At 32.6% G+C, this 15,678-nt stretch overlaps 2 protein-coding genes across 2 annotated transcripts in view; both read left to right on the top strand.

Annotated features, from left to right (window-relative positions):
- LOC112497571 (disease resistance protein At4g27190-like) overlaps window positions 1–15,678 on the top strand; it is a 98,124-nt gene that overhangs the window by 22,077 nt on the left and 60,369 nt on the right. The gene's annotated exons all lie outside the window — the stretch shown is intronic.
- The window catches only part of LOC102626081 (disease resistance protein At4g27190-like), a 93,260-nt gene continuing 86,137 nt past the window's right edge, over window positions 8,556–15,678 (top strand). Inside the window, exons 1-6 of the mRNA XM_052441177.1 lie at window positions 8,556–8,610; window positions 8,831–11,542; window positions 11,652–11,725; window positions 11,852–12,346; window positions 12,502–12,654; window positions 13,522–13,674. Coding sequence (XP_052297137.1) covers window positions 8,866–11,542; window positions 11,652–11,725; window positions 11,852–12,346; window positions 12,502–12,654; window positions 13,522–13,674 — 3,552 coding nt within the window. The 5' untranslated portion in view covers window positions 8,556–8,610; window positions 8,831–8,865. The remainder of the gene's footprint in view (window positions 8,611–8,830; window positions 11,543–11,651; window positions 11,726–11,851; window positions 12,347–12,501; window positions 12,655–13,521; window positions 13,675–15,678) is intronic.

Genomic DNA, 15,678 nt, shown 5'->3' with positions numbered 1-15,678 from the left:
TCAATGAAGTCTTTCTCCTACCTATACTTTCGCGTATTCTCTTTTATTTCCAAAGTTAAGGTTATGGATGTTGTAGAGTTAAAAGCTGAACATTGCTAGGAAAGCAATAAAAGGAAATAAATAAAAATTAAAAATATAAAAAGAGTTAAGTCTTTTTTTTTTGTCTATTAGTGTTTTTGTATTTAATAACGAAAGAAAAAAATAAAGTAAATATTATCTATTAGATTATTAAAATAACACTTGTCCAAATCTCTTTATTATAATATTAGAAAAGATTAAATTAGGAGAATATTCAAATCGGCGAAATAATTAATAAATCGTATTTATTAATCATCCACCCAATTCATGCATACCCAAATGGCCGTCAACGAGCTAACCAAATCCCAGCTTGTTGTAATCTGGGTTGGGCTTTTTGGGCGATAATTAACTGCCCGAGCTGCTCATCTAGCCCAATAGAGCCTAACAAAAATTTTCGCCTAAGCTTCACAAAAATGTTCATAAATCTTTTTTTTTTTTTTGGTATCATAAAAACATAAATTTATTTCAAACACTTTTGGAGCTTAATAAAAATTTCCCAACATTTCATCTGATAAAGGTAGTTTAAAAGTGTATTCGTTAAATTCTAAAATACATACTTAAAATCTTTTAGTGACAATCTAATTATAAATTAAGAGTTTATTTGAAATTGAGATTGAACAGTTAAAATGTTATAGTTGTTGTAGTTTAGAAGTTAAGATGATTTGATTTTACACTTATATGATAAAAATTTTATTATATTTTTACTAATTTTATCAAAATTATTATTAAAAAACTAAATTTATTATATACTATTACCTTTTATTTTATACTCAAAACTTTTTTTTTTACGGTAAAAGTTTTAGCACCTCAATACCCAACCAAGTCTAAAACTGCACAGTAATAATTATGAGTGCAAATGTTAAAATATACACACATTCGTACTTGATAATTTCAATCAACAGTGTTACAAACTTAGTTAAAATATTATATCTGAAATTATTGAGGGAAAAAAAAAAGAAAAAGAATGTTGTTTTCATGATAGTGACATGTGTCGTGCACATTTTGCTGTTGGCTCTTTGGTCTCTAACCTAGCGAATAGGCTGCTGTGTCCTCGTTGTTAGATGCCCGAACCCAGCGCAAGAACTTTGTACGATACCATATATTTTATGAAGGTGATGATGTTACCAATAAAGATGAGCAATAAACCAAACGGCGTCGCTTTGCTAACCTGTTAGAAATATCAACGCGCTCTGTCGCTCTCTCGTTCCATTTATTCATTTAACCCGGTCAGGGGATTGACGAATTAAATAAACAACAACAGTCGTCCGATCCACGCAGATCGCCACTCATATTTAATCCAACGGCTGGGATATGAACCCCTCTATAACTTTTATTTGTCGAATCAGCCGCTCTCTCTATTTAAATTAATTTTTTTTTCAACGGCCGACGAGTGCTGACGTATCAGAGACGCTTCATCAATCAATAAAAAAATCAATTGAAAAGGACGGTATAGTGAGTGGAAGAGAAATGCCAATGACAGATCAAGGGATGAAGATACGAGCTCACTTGCAACGTGGTATAGTTCATCATGGCTTTCCTATAAGTTCAGGTCCTTTGAATACTTTCAATGATCTTATTAGTCAGAAATTCAACAATAATTTTTACTTTTTACATCCAGGAACAGTTTTAAGCATAAGCAACTCAGGTGGTCAATAGGCCTCAAATGTTAGCAAGGTCTCCGTTTTGGTCACTTAAGTCCCATATGTTAGGAAGACTCCCTTTTTATTTTTGGTATTACTTATAATAGCAAATCCTCTTTTTTAGGCCTCTTTTTAGTTAGTAATTATCTTATAATGAAGAATTTTGTTACACATTTTATATTTGATAACCTTAATATTAAAGATCTCTAATTGATAGTATTATCTAATTGTTAATTTATTATTAGTCTTTCCAAAAAAAAAAAATTCTTTATCTATTTAAAAAGGTTAATTAATTAAAATTATAAAAATTTTTTGTGCTATTCTCTATACAAAAAATTATTACATTTATTACTTCACTTCTGAATTAAAAAAAGAAAAAGAAAAAGGTTTATTGAAATAATAGTTCTAGAGGAAGTAAAAAAGATATCTTCTTGATTATTTTTCTTTTTTGAATATTTTAACTATCTTATTGATTGTTAATATTCACGATATAGTTAAAAATTGATTGAATTTTAAGCTATTTTATGTTTCTTTAGGTGTTAAAGCTGTTGAATGTAAGGAGCCCTCGTAAAACAATTTCCATAACACCCCTAATACTCTAAGGTCAACCTTGTGTATATCATATTATTGAAAAAAAAATTGTTTCAATACAGTATGTGGTAAGGTTTAATTTTATATGAATTTAAGCTGAAGTTGGTACCTTTTATTGTTTTATATCATGACATCAGGGAAATTTTTAATAGGTCTTCATTTTAGGCTAAAGTACCCGAGCAGTGGTTCCAATGCACTTTGTGATCTTATTACAAAATATTAAACTATATATCTGAGGAAATAACAAAGAGGGCAACTTTTTACCATAATGTGATGCACAATAATTTGTTTGTTATCCTGAACTAACCAAATCAAAACAAAAAAACTAATGATCATATGCTTCAAATCTGTGCAACAATGGTGCATTTAAAAGGAAATAATGTACAGATAAAATTTGTGCTTGTAACAAGAACTCTTCTCTTCAAGCCAACAATTCCACCTAGCAGAGGAAGTGTTTTAGGTGACACTTCCCAACAAATGAAAGTAGTGAGCTCTCATACTCTGTTATCATTTCCTACTACTTGAAAAAGAGAGAAAGAGAAACGAGAGTAAAAACAGGGCTCCTCTGTTTTCATTTTGGTGATTGCAAATAACATTTTTTTTTAACTTTTACTCTTTATTTATTTAATTTAAAAAAAAAACTTTAAGATCATTAGTTCTTGTTCTTGTTAATGCGTCTAGTAACTTATATGATGATCTGATCATATCCGTAACATTAACATACCCATAATCCATTAATAAAATTTATTTATTTTATAATTATAAAAATTGAAGATTCGGTCATGCAATTTTGTATGATGAACAGTGTTTCATTTTTCTGTGAAACATAAGAACAATTTGTAAATAATTTCCATGCGGACCTTGTAATAGCGAAGCATCATTAGTGATCTTACTTTGATGATCGCACTTTAGTTTCTTTTTAAAGTGCCTTTTGTTTATTTTATCGGCATCCGCTTTTACAAAAGTTTTGGTCCTCGTTCATTCATCAAAGCTTCTACTTTTATCTTTTATTAGTCATCTTACAAAAAGCTTAATTTAATTGGAATCATGTTCGATATGAAGATTGTTTTACTTACTTCAGCAATATTTCAATCAACCGAATTTATTCTTTTCTGATCTGGAAATTATTCATGAAAAAATACGTGCGACAGTAGGACAACAGTGACCAAGTACATATATGAAAATTCATTTGTATTGCTTACTCTAATAAGCTCTTAAACTCACACATTCCTCTGCAGTTACCAGTGATCTTTTGCTCACTAAAATTGTTATTATATATTCAAGGTGAATAAAGAAACTCATCATCCCAGATAATTAAAGAGACGAACTTGTTCTAAATCCTTTAATAATTTCTATTAATAATAGCATATATAATCTCTAATCCTTGATCTTGGTAGTAGTTCTTTCTTAATGTCCAAGAAAAATATCTCTCATTTGTCTTAATCTTGTCATTTAATTTTCTTGAATTCTGAGTTAGTGTTTATTGTTAAATTCGGTTTTCGGTTAGTAGCTGTTGGTTAGTAGCTTCGGTTAATCCTTGAATTAAACATATCTAATCATAAACCCGCCTTTCCCGATTTTACAACACCCTTGATGTAATAGTGACTTCAAAAGTGTAACATATTTTGAACAATTGCAAGGAAAGAACATATTTGACACTTCACGAAACGGTAAAGATATAAGCTTCAATTCTTGTACAACAAATTAATATAACTAACTTCAACCGTCAATTGATCAATAATTCAGTAACAAAAAGGGACAGATATCCTAGTCTTTCTTTACTAATGAAGCAAGCCATTAAACTTCGAAAGCTATTTCTATTTCCACATTCTTCATGTACCAAAGCCAAAAAAAAAAAAGCAACAAAAATTTGGAAGTAATCATCTTTATTCAGCAGCATGCATATTAATTAAAACATATTAAAAAAGAGATATACAATATCAGGTCTGGAGACGAAATGAGCCCACAGAGACTACCAATAATGTAGTGGCTTGATTAAAAATATTAATCAAGCCACTACATTAGAAGAACAAGAGTTAATCATGCATATTAATTAAAAATATTTTTGCTATCATCCACCTGTTCTCTCTAAATAGTTGCCACTTTTTTTTTCGTTTGTCTGAAATTCCAAGCAAAAATATAATTAGAAGAACAAGAGTTATGGGTTCAAAAAATGGAAAAATAGGGCTCCTCTGTTTTCATTCCCCTGTTTTTCTGTTCGGTGATTGCAAATATTTAAATCAGAATTTATGGTGCAGGCTACACGGCACCTGGTGGAAGACTGCTAGGGTTTACCTTTTATTGTTAGTTAGAAATTTAATTTAGAATTTGTAGTGTGCGCCTTATATAAGTAGGTTTCCTAATAGTAAAATTAAATAATCAAGTTTATGATGCACTAGGATATGGTTGTGATAAATGAGCTTTTTATGTATCCTGTGAGGCTGATTATTATTTTATTACATTGAAGATTCAGTCATCTCTTGGTAGTCTTGTGAATCAAGCGGATTTAGTTAGTAGTAGGTAATACTCTGGACTTCACTTACTAAACGGAATGGAGCATTATTTTATCCCGCTAAATCAGTTTTTTTTTAATTAAAAAATAATTCATCAAACACTTTATAGCTCTGGTTTTAAGTTGGTAAACACTTTAAGCCGCAACTTTAAATTCAGTTTACGAGAACTCCTAACAGTCACTGTGGCTTGGGTAGAAATGAATATACTAGCATAAGTAATGCTACCCAGGAAATGTAGTTGAACCTAACCAAACTAAAACCAGATGATGAAAGCTTATATACACCAAGAGATTTATTCGTTTCTGAGTTTGTTTCCAGAAACCCGGAACCTCCCCTGTTTCTACAAACACGGCACCTTTGTTTTCATTCCCCTGTTTTTCCATTTGGTGATTGTAAAAATCTAAATCTAAATTTTTGATGCAGTCTACACGGCACCTGCTAGATGATTGTTTGGGTTTATCTTTTATTCTTAATTATGAATTTAATTTAGATTCGTAGTGTGCGCCTTATGAAAGATTAAATAGAATAATGTGAAAAAAAAGAATGCCTTTCTTAATTTTGACTTCATAATGTTGCATCAACCGTCCTCTGTTATCATTCCCCTGTTCTTTGGTTTAGAGATTGCAAATAACATTCTTTCCATCTACTCTTTATTTATTTATTTTTTTAAGTTTTAACTTATTAATTCTTGTTCTTCTTAAAGCGTTTACTAAATTATATGATCACCTGATCAAATCCCTCACATTAACATACAACATAACCAACAAAGTGTTGGCTCTAAGTGGCTTGACTGGGTTTGCTCCCCAGTTCAAGTCGCAGGGAAGTCGTCTTTGTTGGGAGAAATTGTGCCTTCCGGTTCGCGTGGGGACTTCTAGTATGGGTTGTGGTACGGGCTTAAAGGTGCCTCCCAAAATTGGGGCCCTCCCCAGGATACCTCGTGGTCAAGACAAAAAAAAAACATACAACATAATCTATTAATGGAATTTATTATTTTATCATAATTAAATTGAAGATTTGTTCATGCAGTTTTGTATGATGAGGAGTTTTCATTTTTCTGTCAAATACAAGAACAATTTGTAAATAGTGTCCATGAAAGCTTGAATGAAGAATGGAATTTAATAATTTTAGAAGAATATTGGCTTATAGAGCATATTAGTAGGGATAAGATTTGTAGGATGCCTGATAAAAGATAAAGCGAAAGCTTGAATGAAGAATGGCATTTTTAGAAAGAAACTAATGTGCAATGTAATAATCAAAGTAAGATCAATAATGACTTGATCAGTTATGCTTTTTATTATTTCATTTATTCTATCTTATCCCTACTAATATGCTCTATAAGCCAATATTCTTCTAAAATTATTAAATGCCATTCTCCATTCAAGCTTTCGCTTTATCTTTTATCAGGCATCTTACAAATCTTATCCCTACTAATATGCTCTATAAGCCAATATTCTTCTAAAATTATTCCAGCACAACAGGTATTTATTCGTTAAAAACTTCAACTTAAGTATTTCATTACAGCATATGAAACACAGAGCCATAAACTAGTGCTTTCTTCAACTTAATTATTCTCACTGCATATTTGTTAAGGCTTCGTCTTTTGTCTTGATTCTGGACTTCAAAATTAAATCTTAAAAATCGGGTATAATAGGGGTACGTGATTAAGTCTTCCTCATTTGCAATTCATTGTTATTACTCTCATCAGTTCATTCTCTTAATAGCAGTTCTTACTTAATATCCGAAGCGAATAGAGGAGGTCATCGACTCTCTGATCCCATATAAATAAAGAGGTATACATGTTCTAAATCCTTTAATAATATCCTTTAATAGCAGTTCTTACTTGCTTTTCATCTACTTTCCAAGAAAAAATTTCTCTGGTTTGTTTTAATCTTGTCATTGGTTTTGCTTGAGTTTCAAATTATTGTTCATTGTTAAAGTCTGTGATCTTATTATTGGTTTAGGTTAATTTGAGTCCATTTTCCCAAAAAAAAAAAAAAAGTTAAAAAAAGGTCTGGGATTTTATTCAGACCCTTGAAACCTTTCTGTTAATAGCAAAAACTCTAATCCTTGAGCAAATGGGAGAAAGAAAGAAAAAAAAGAACAAAGAATTCTCTGTTTAAATATCAATTGGCATAAGATCAATGTTGTTTGTTTGTTTGTCATTTTATTAGATTTGTTTTTTACTTGAAGATTAAAGATGAGTGAAAAATATTATTTTTTTTTTCTGAAGCAGCCTACAAATTTTAGAATAGGGCTAAGGGTAATTACAAATTGAATTAACCACACAAATTTATTTATATTTATCACTTGTAAAATTAAGCTTACCATCCCAAATAGAGTTGTTTGCATTAGAAGTTTTCTAGCATTCATAAACATTATCATCATATCACAAGATTGGCTGGAAAACAAGATGAATCAAATTGAGATTTGATCTGTCACTACATTACATTGCTCTGTCATTCATCCAAGCTTTTGCTTATCTCTTATTAGGCATTTACATTGCTCTGTCACTTAATATTCATTTCAATTTCACAGTACACTAGCAATGTCTATGCCAAAATCATTAAAGCACAACCGGTATTTATTCCATGAAAACTTTATTATTTCTTTAGAATATATGAAGACGTAAAGTTATGGACTAGTGCTCTCTTCAACAATATTTTTTAAAGTACTTTTATCACATTGCATGCTTTGTTAAACCTGCGTCTTTTGGTATTGATTCTGACTTGAAATTAAATCTTTAGTCATTACAAGTTTATTTCTTCAAGAAAAAGTGCGTGTGAATTTTTTTTTTAATTTTAAAAAGATCAGTGAGAAAATACCTTTTTCTAAGGCAACCTACTGATTTTAGAACAATCAATCCAACAAGTTCTCAAATTCAGTCAAATCTAAAAAGGACTTACGTTTGCTTTTAAGGAGTACATGATAGCTAAGCTATTAAACTTAATTCAAATTTAGTCAATCATCAATCAACCAATCCAACTAGTTCAAGTACAGAGTCAATTGAACAAATTCATCACTTCCATTAGAAATTTTCCCGCAGTCACGAGTCACAATCATCAAAACAAGATTATTTATACAAGAACAAGAGTTAAAAGGAAAAAAAAAAATTTACATTGTATTATCTCATATTAATAATCTAAAAACAACCAATTCAAGAAGTTATCAAATTCAGTCAAATCATAAATCAGCCAATCCAATAAGTTCGTACAGAGTCAATTGAACAAATCCATCACTTGCAAAATTAAGCTTATTTTCCAAAATTGAGTTGTTTCCGTTGCGTTTGCTTTTAAGGAGTACATGATAGCTGTTAAGCTTATTTTCCCGCAGTCACGAGCACTATCATCAGAACAAGATTAATTATATAAGAACAAGAGTAAAGACCCAGAAACAGGTAAAACGAGATTCCTCTGTTTTAATTACCCCGTTTTCTTGTTTAGTAACTGAAAATTTTTATATCTAAAGTTTTATAATTTTCCATTCAGGTTTATATTTACATAAAGAATTAAAAGAATATAACTCTAAATTTATGCATTCAATGATTATTATTATTATTATGTTCTCTTAAAATTGGCTACAATATCAGTTAAATAACTAATAGAGTTATTGACCATTTTGTCAATAATGAACATGCCATGTTTATATAATAAAACAGAACACGGGTGGGGTGCACGCTTGAGTCTTGCTATTGATTGGCATTACTTACTCTCATAAACTATTTACTCACGTTCCCCTGCAGTTAACATATTCAAGGCCAAAAGTGAAGCTTATTAACTCTCTGTTAATAGGTAATTAAACAGTACATTTGTGCTAAATCCTTCAATAATTTCTTTTAATAGCATAATCTCTAATCCTTGATCTTGATAGCAGTTGTTTCTTAATGTCCAACAAAAACTATCTCTTGTTTGTCTTAATCTTGTCATTTAATTTTCTTGAGTTTTAAGTTACTGTTTATTGTTAACTTCTGTGTTCATTTAATTTATTTGAATCCATTTTTTTTTTCAACAGCCAAAAACTAGATATTTATTGTTAAGCAACAGGCAATGGCTATAGAAGCGTGTCTGGCTTTTTTAACCAACTGTGTATCAGAAGGTGCAAAGTCACTGTTCAACCCGATTACACGGCAGATATCTTATGTGTTCAAGTACCAGAGCTACATAGATGAGCTAAAAGATCAAGTGAAGCAGCTGGGATATAAGAGAGAAATGGTGCAGCAACCAGTTAATCATGCTAGGCTACAAGGGGATGAGCTTTATAAGCGTGTCACAGACTGGCTACATAGCGTTGATGAATTCATCAGTGAAGGGGTTGCAAAATCCATCATTGATGATGAAGAAAGAGCTAAGAAGTTCTGCTTCAAAGGATTGTGCCCAAATTTGATGTCCCGTTACAAGCTTAGTAAACAAGCAGCAAAGGCCGCAAAAGCTGCCGCTAGTCTCATGGGAAAAGGCAACTTCTCTAATGTTTCCTACCGTCCTCCTCCAGAGAGCACAGTACTTAGGGATGGGAAAGATAACGAGGCCTTTGATTCAAGAAAGAAAGTATTACAGGATGTTACGGAGGCGTTGAAGGATGATAAGCTCAACATAATTGGGGTCTACGGCATGGGCGGCGTGGGTAAAACCACGCTAGTCAAGCAAGTTGCTAAGAAAATGATGGAAGATAAGTTGTTTGATAAGGTCGTTATGGCTGAGCTAACACAGACCCCAGATGATCAGGAAATTCAAAAGAAACTTGCTTTTGACTTAGGCATGGAATTTGACTTGAATGAGAGTATACTCCACAGAGCAAATCGACTACGTCGAGGACTGAAGAACGAGAAGCGGGTCCTCGTTATATTGGATAATATTTGGAAAAAACTCGAGTTCGAAGAAGTTGGAATTCCTTCCGGGGATGCTGATGAGAAAGATACAAAGGACGATCAGAGACGATGCACAATAATATTGACGTCTAGAAGTCGAGATTTATTGTCCATTGAAATGAAATCTCAGAAAAATTTCCAGATCGATGCTTTGCCGCCAAAAGAAGCATTGCAGTTATTTGAGAAGATAGTGGGTGATTCAACTAAAATATCTACTTTTCAAAGTATAGCCAATGAGATCGTTGAAAGATGCGGAGGTTTGCCTGTTGCACTGAGTACAGTTGCAAATGCTCTGAAAACTAAGGAGCCTGACTTTTGGAAAGATGCATTGAATCAACTAAGAAGATCGGATGCAAGAGAAATTCATGGCATGCAAGCAAATGTGTACACCTCCATAAAATTGAGTTACGATTTCTTGGAAAGTGAGGAGGCAAAATCTCTGTTCCTTCTTTGTGGTCTATACAGTGAAGGTGATGCCACACACGTTTCTGACTTATTGAGATATGGTGTGGGTTGGGGTTTGTTTGAAAATGTTTACACATTGGAAGAAGCAAGGAGTAGAGTGCATCGGTTGATCGACAATCTCAAATCTTCATGCTTATTGTTGGACGGTGATGCTGAAGATGAAGTTAAAATGCATGACGTCATTCATGTTGTTGCCGTATCAATTGCCGCAGGTAAGCGCATGTTTAATATTCCAAATGTTGCCGACTTGGAGAAAAAGATGGAAGAGACAATACGGAAAGGTCCAATTGCCATTTCATTACCCCAGAGAGATATTCAAGAGCTCCCTGAAAGGTTGCAATGTCCCAATCTCCAGTTATTTTTGCTGTTTAGAGAGGGTAATGGCCCTATGCAAATTTCAGACCACTTTTTTGAAGGGACAGAAGAACTCAAAGTTTTAGATTTTACTGGAATTCATTTCTCTTCATTACCTTCGTCACTTGGTCGCCTCATTAACCTTCAAACATTGTGTTTAGACTGGTGCCAACTAGAAGATGTAGCGGCAATTGGACAGCTAAAGAAATTAGAGATTCTTAGCTTTCGAGGTTCCAACATCAAGCAGTTACCACTTGAAATTGGGCAATTGACGCGGTTACAGTTGCTAGATTTGAGCAATTGTTGGAGCCTTGAGGTGATACCACCAAATGTCATATCAAAATTATCTCGATTAGAAGAACTGTATATGGATATCAGCTTTTCGCAGTGGGATAAGGTTGAAGGAGGAAGTAACGCCAGTCTTGCTGAATTGAAGGGGTTGTCAAAGCTAACTACTTTGAATATACAAGTTCCGGATGCCCAAATTCTGCCGCAGGAATGGGTCTCTGTGGAATTGCAAAGCTATAGGATATGTATAGGAAATAAGTGGTGGAGCAGCTGGTCCGTTAAATCTGGATTATCAAGATTGATGAAGCTCCAGGGGCTAGAAGAGTTTGGCATTCTTTTGCAGAATTACAGGATGAAACTGTTGTTGAAGAGAACTGAATATCTCTATCTAGGAGAACTGAAGGGTGTTCAGAATGTTGTTCATGAATTAGATGATGGGGAAGGTTTTCCACGATTGAAGCGTCTTCGTGTAAAAAGTTGTTCTGAGATTTTACATATTGTCGGTTCAGTTGGACGGGTTCGTCGCAAAGTCTTCCCCTTGCTGGAGTCATTGTCTCTTAGCTATTTGAACAATTTGGAGACAATATGCGACAGCCAACTCACAGAAGATCAATCTTTCAGCAACTTAAGGATTATAAAAGTACGCTACTGTCAGAAATTGAAGCAACTTTTCTCATTCTCCATAGCCAAAAACCTACTGCGGCTTCAAAAGGTAGAAGTGGATGATTGCGATGATCTGGAAATGATTTTTGGTAAGTGTTGAAATTAAGAATTGGTGGGATAATGGACTTCGCCTCAATTATTTTGAAAAAAAAAACAACAAAGATTAATTATGTATATATTGTTTTTGTTTGTTTATAGGACCCGACAGGGAGAAACCAACAACTTCTTTGGGATTCAACGAAATCATTGCTGATGAGGATACTGCTCCAAAGGTGATAATTTTCTGTTCAATAATTAATTGATTAATTTATTATCACGATTAATCTTCGCTCATCAAAAGAATATTATACTAGACGGTTGTACTTGAAGGAACAAAAATTTATGGGTTTTCTTTGCAGGTTATTCTTCCAAGCTTAGAGGAATTGAATCTCAGGGACTTAAGAAACATAAAAAAATTATGGGCCGATCATAATCAAGGAATGTACTGTTGTCAAAATTTAACAAAGCTGTACGTGAGCGGTTGTCAGCGTCTGAAGTATCTGTTTTCGTATTCTATGGTTAATAGTCTTTTGCAACTCCAACATCTTGAAATACGGTCTTGTGAGTCAATGGAAGGGGTAGTCGACACCACGGGGTGGCCAGAAAGAGATGAAGGAAAGTTGATTGAATTAAAGGTTTTTCCTAAACTACACTCCCTGCAGCTCTATGGGCTTTTTAAACTAACAAGCTTTGCCAATACGGGACATATTCATTCAGATTTAGTTGTTGAATTCCCTTCTTTGCTAAACCTCGAGATTAGTTGGTGCAATAGTATGTCGAGATTCATCTCTACGAGCTCACCAGAAGACACCATTCATTCTGAAATGCAACCTCCTCCTCTCTTTGACGAAAAGGTTTTTTTTTTAATAAAAAAAATTAATTTTAGCCACAATATTTAATTTGTCTTTTCCTTGAGTCTTCAAATTTAGTTAATATCCACCTCTAATTTAGTTATCAATTGATTATGCCGATTAATTGATTAATTAGTTATTTAATCTTTAACTGCCAGGTACGACTTCCTAGGTTGGAGGTATTACATATTAGGTCGATGGATAATTTGAGAAGAATATGGCACCACCAGCTTCCTTCGGAGTCTTTCAGCAAATTGAAGAATTTGGAGATAGAACGGTGTAACAACCTAATGAATATTTTTCCTCCATTGGTAAGGTCACTGTATTCATTTCGATTTTTTTATCCCAGATAAAATTCAACAATTTTTTAACCATTTTTGTGTTTACAAATGATAGTCAGCCACTAATTATTTATTTCAAGTATTGTACTTCGAACCACCACTCAGAAATCTACGTTTAAAGTTCGGTTTTCAATTTAATTGTTTTTGCTAATATCTTAATAAGTACGATTTTCAAAAATTAAAGGATCGTCTCTCATCTTATAGGTTCACAAATTCATCTATATATTTCTCTTTTCCTTAATTCTTCACGTTTCGATTGGAAAAAAAAATAAAAGTCTTCAAATTTAATTAATATCTCTAGTTTAGTTACGAATTGATTATGCCATTAATTAACCACAAATTCATGATTATTTACAACTGACCCTTGATTGTAAAGAAATTTCCTCTAGTCTGGAAGTACTTAATAAAGATCCACTTTACAGCAGTCCCTCGTTGACAGTATTGGGAAGTCTTTTCCAATTTTTTTTTCCATTTTTAAATATACATTAAAAAAAGGAACCAAGGAAAATGGTCCCTTTTTTAAAAAAAAGAAGAAGGAATAGTTGAAATTTGCAAATTTATGCTTAAAAACTGATATCAAGATGCAAAATAAGTGTAAAATGTTAAGATTCATCTCTACGAGCTCACCAGAAGACACCAATCATTCTGAAATGCAACCTCCTCCTCTCTTTGACGAAAAGGTTTTTTTTTTTAATAAAAAAAAATTAATTTTAGTCACAGTATTTAATTTGTCTTTTCCTTGAGTCTTCAAATTTAGTTAATATCCGCCTCTAATTTAGTTATCAATTGATTATGCCGATTAATTGATTAATTAGTTATTTAATCTTTAACTGCCAGGTACGACTTCCTAGGTTGGAGGTATTACATATTAGCTGGATGGATAATTTGAGAAAAATATGGCACCACCAGCTTCCTTCGGAGTCTTTCAGCAAATTGAAGAATTTGGAGATATCTTGGTGTGATAACCTAAAGAATATTTTTCCTCCATTGGTAAGGTTGTTGTATTCATTTCGAATCTTTTTTTTTTTTTTCAAATTACATCCAACAATATTTTAACCATTTTTGGGTTTACAAATGATATTCAGCCACTGATTATTTATTTCAAGTATTGTACTTCGAACCACCACTCTCAAATCTACATTTTAAGTCCAGTTTTTAGGTTCGCCAGCATTAGAATCAACAATATAATTTTTTTAATCACGATTCAACAGCATAATATAATTCAATTTAATTGTTTCTGCTCATATCTTAATAAGTACAATTTTCAAAAATTAAAGGATGGTCACTCATCTTATAGGTTCACAAATTCATCTATATATTTATCTTTTCCTTAATTCTTCACATTTCGATTGGAAAAAGAAAAAAAGAAAAGAAAAGTCTTCAAATTTAATTAATATCTCTTGTTTAGTTACGAACTGATTATGCCATTAATTAACCACAAATTCATGATTATTTACAACTGATCCTTGATTGTGAAGAAATTTCCTCGAGTCTGGAAGTACTTAATAAAGATCCACTTTAATTTTGTTTCCAAAATTAAATATACATAAAAAAAAAGGGACCAAGGAAAAAGGGAAAAAGCGGCATTTTGGTTGAGTTTTTTGTTTTTTCCCAAATGGAATAGTTGAAATTTGCAAATTTTGTTTAAAAACTGGCATCAAGATGCAAAATAAGTCTAAAATATTTAGAAATTGCATTAAATTCTTTCTATATTCCTAATACTAAATAGTGTAAATGCATTTGTATTATTTTTGTTTATCTGGCTTTTATTTATTTATTTATCTTGCTGCCTTTTTTGTTTAACAAAAAATTATCTAGTGGACATTTCATGGTTTATTATGTTTATAAAACGTATAATTGTATGATTTAAACATACTTTGAACCTAGTTGAATGATATTCTTACTTTTTTACTTTTTTAATATACACACGCATGCACACACTTTTGCTTATTTTCAGGTTGGAATTCCTAGTAGTCTGGTGAATCTTAATGTATCGCGGTGCGATAAGATAGAAGAAATCATAAGACATGTTGGAGAAGAAGCAAAGGAGAATCGTATTGCTTTCAGCAAATTAAAAGTTTTGATACTTGATTATTTACCAACGCTTACCAGCTTTTGTTTGGAGAACTATACTCTTGAATTCCCATCACTGGAACGAGTTTCTATGACACATTGTCCGAACATGAAGACTTTTTCTCACGGAATCTTATCCACACCAAAGCTGCACAAAGTGCAAGTGACTGAAAAGGAAGAGGGTGAACTGCACCATTGGGAAGGCAATAAGCTTAATTCCACTATACAAAAGTGTTACGAAGAAATGGTATGTGTTAATCGATTCATCCAAATTGCTTATGCATCTCCCTTGCACTTGCACATTTAAACATATACACCTGCCTTGTATATATATTTTTAAAAGTTAAAACACAAAACATGTAAGTTTAATGTATATATATCTAATGCCTTTCAAAAAGAAAAAATTGTATATATCCAGTGCAATTGTTTTGGTTTGTGCAGATTGGATTCCGTGATATGGAGTATCTGCAACTCTCATATTTTCCACATTTGAAAGAAATATGGCATGGCCAAGCACTGCCTGTCAGCTTCTTCAACAATTTAGCACGGCTGGTGGTGGATGACTGCACGAATATGTCGAGTGCTATTCCTGCCAATCTGCTACGATGCTTGAACAATTTGCAATGGCTGGAAGTGAGGAATTGTGATTCAATAGAAGAGGTGCTTCATTTGGAAGAGCAAAATGCTGACAAAGAACATAGAGGCCCCCTGTTCCCTAAGCTTTACGGGCTAAGGCTCATTGATCTTCCAAAACTCAAAAGATTCTGCAACTTCACTGGGAATATAATTGAACTGCCTGAGTTGCAACATCTAACTATTCAAAATTGCCCTGATATGGAAACATTCATATCCAACTCTGTAGTGCACGTGACAACAGATAACAAGGAACCTCAAAAATTAACATCAGAAGAGAACTTCTTG

This window comes from Citrus sinensis, chromosome 5 (genome assembly GCF_022201045.2).
Source record: "Citrus sinensis cultivar Valencia sweet orange chromosome 5, DVS_A1.0, whole genome shotgun sequence".
Lineage (NCBI taxonomy): Eukaryota > Viridiplantae > Streptophyta > Magnoliopsida > Sapindales > Rutaceae > Citrus > Citrus sinensis.
This window is presented reverse-complemented; position numbering and strand designations above follow the sequence as displayed.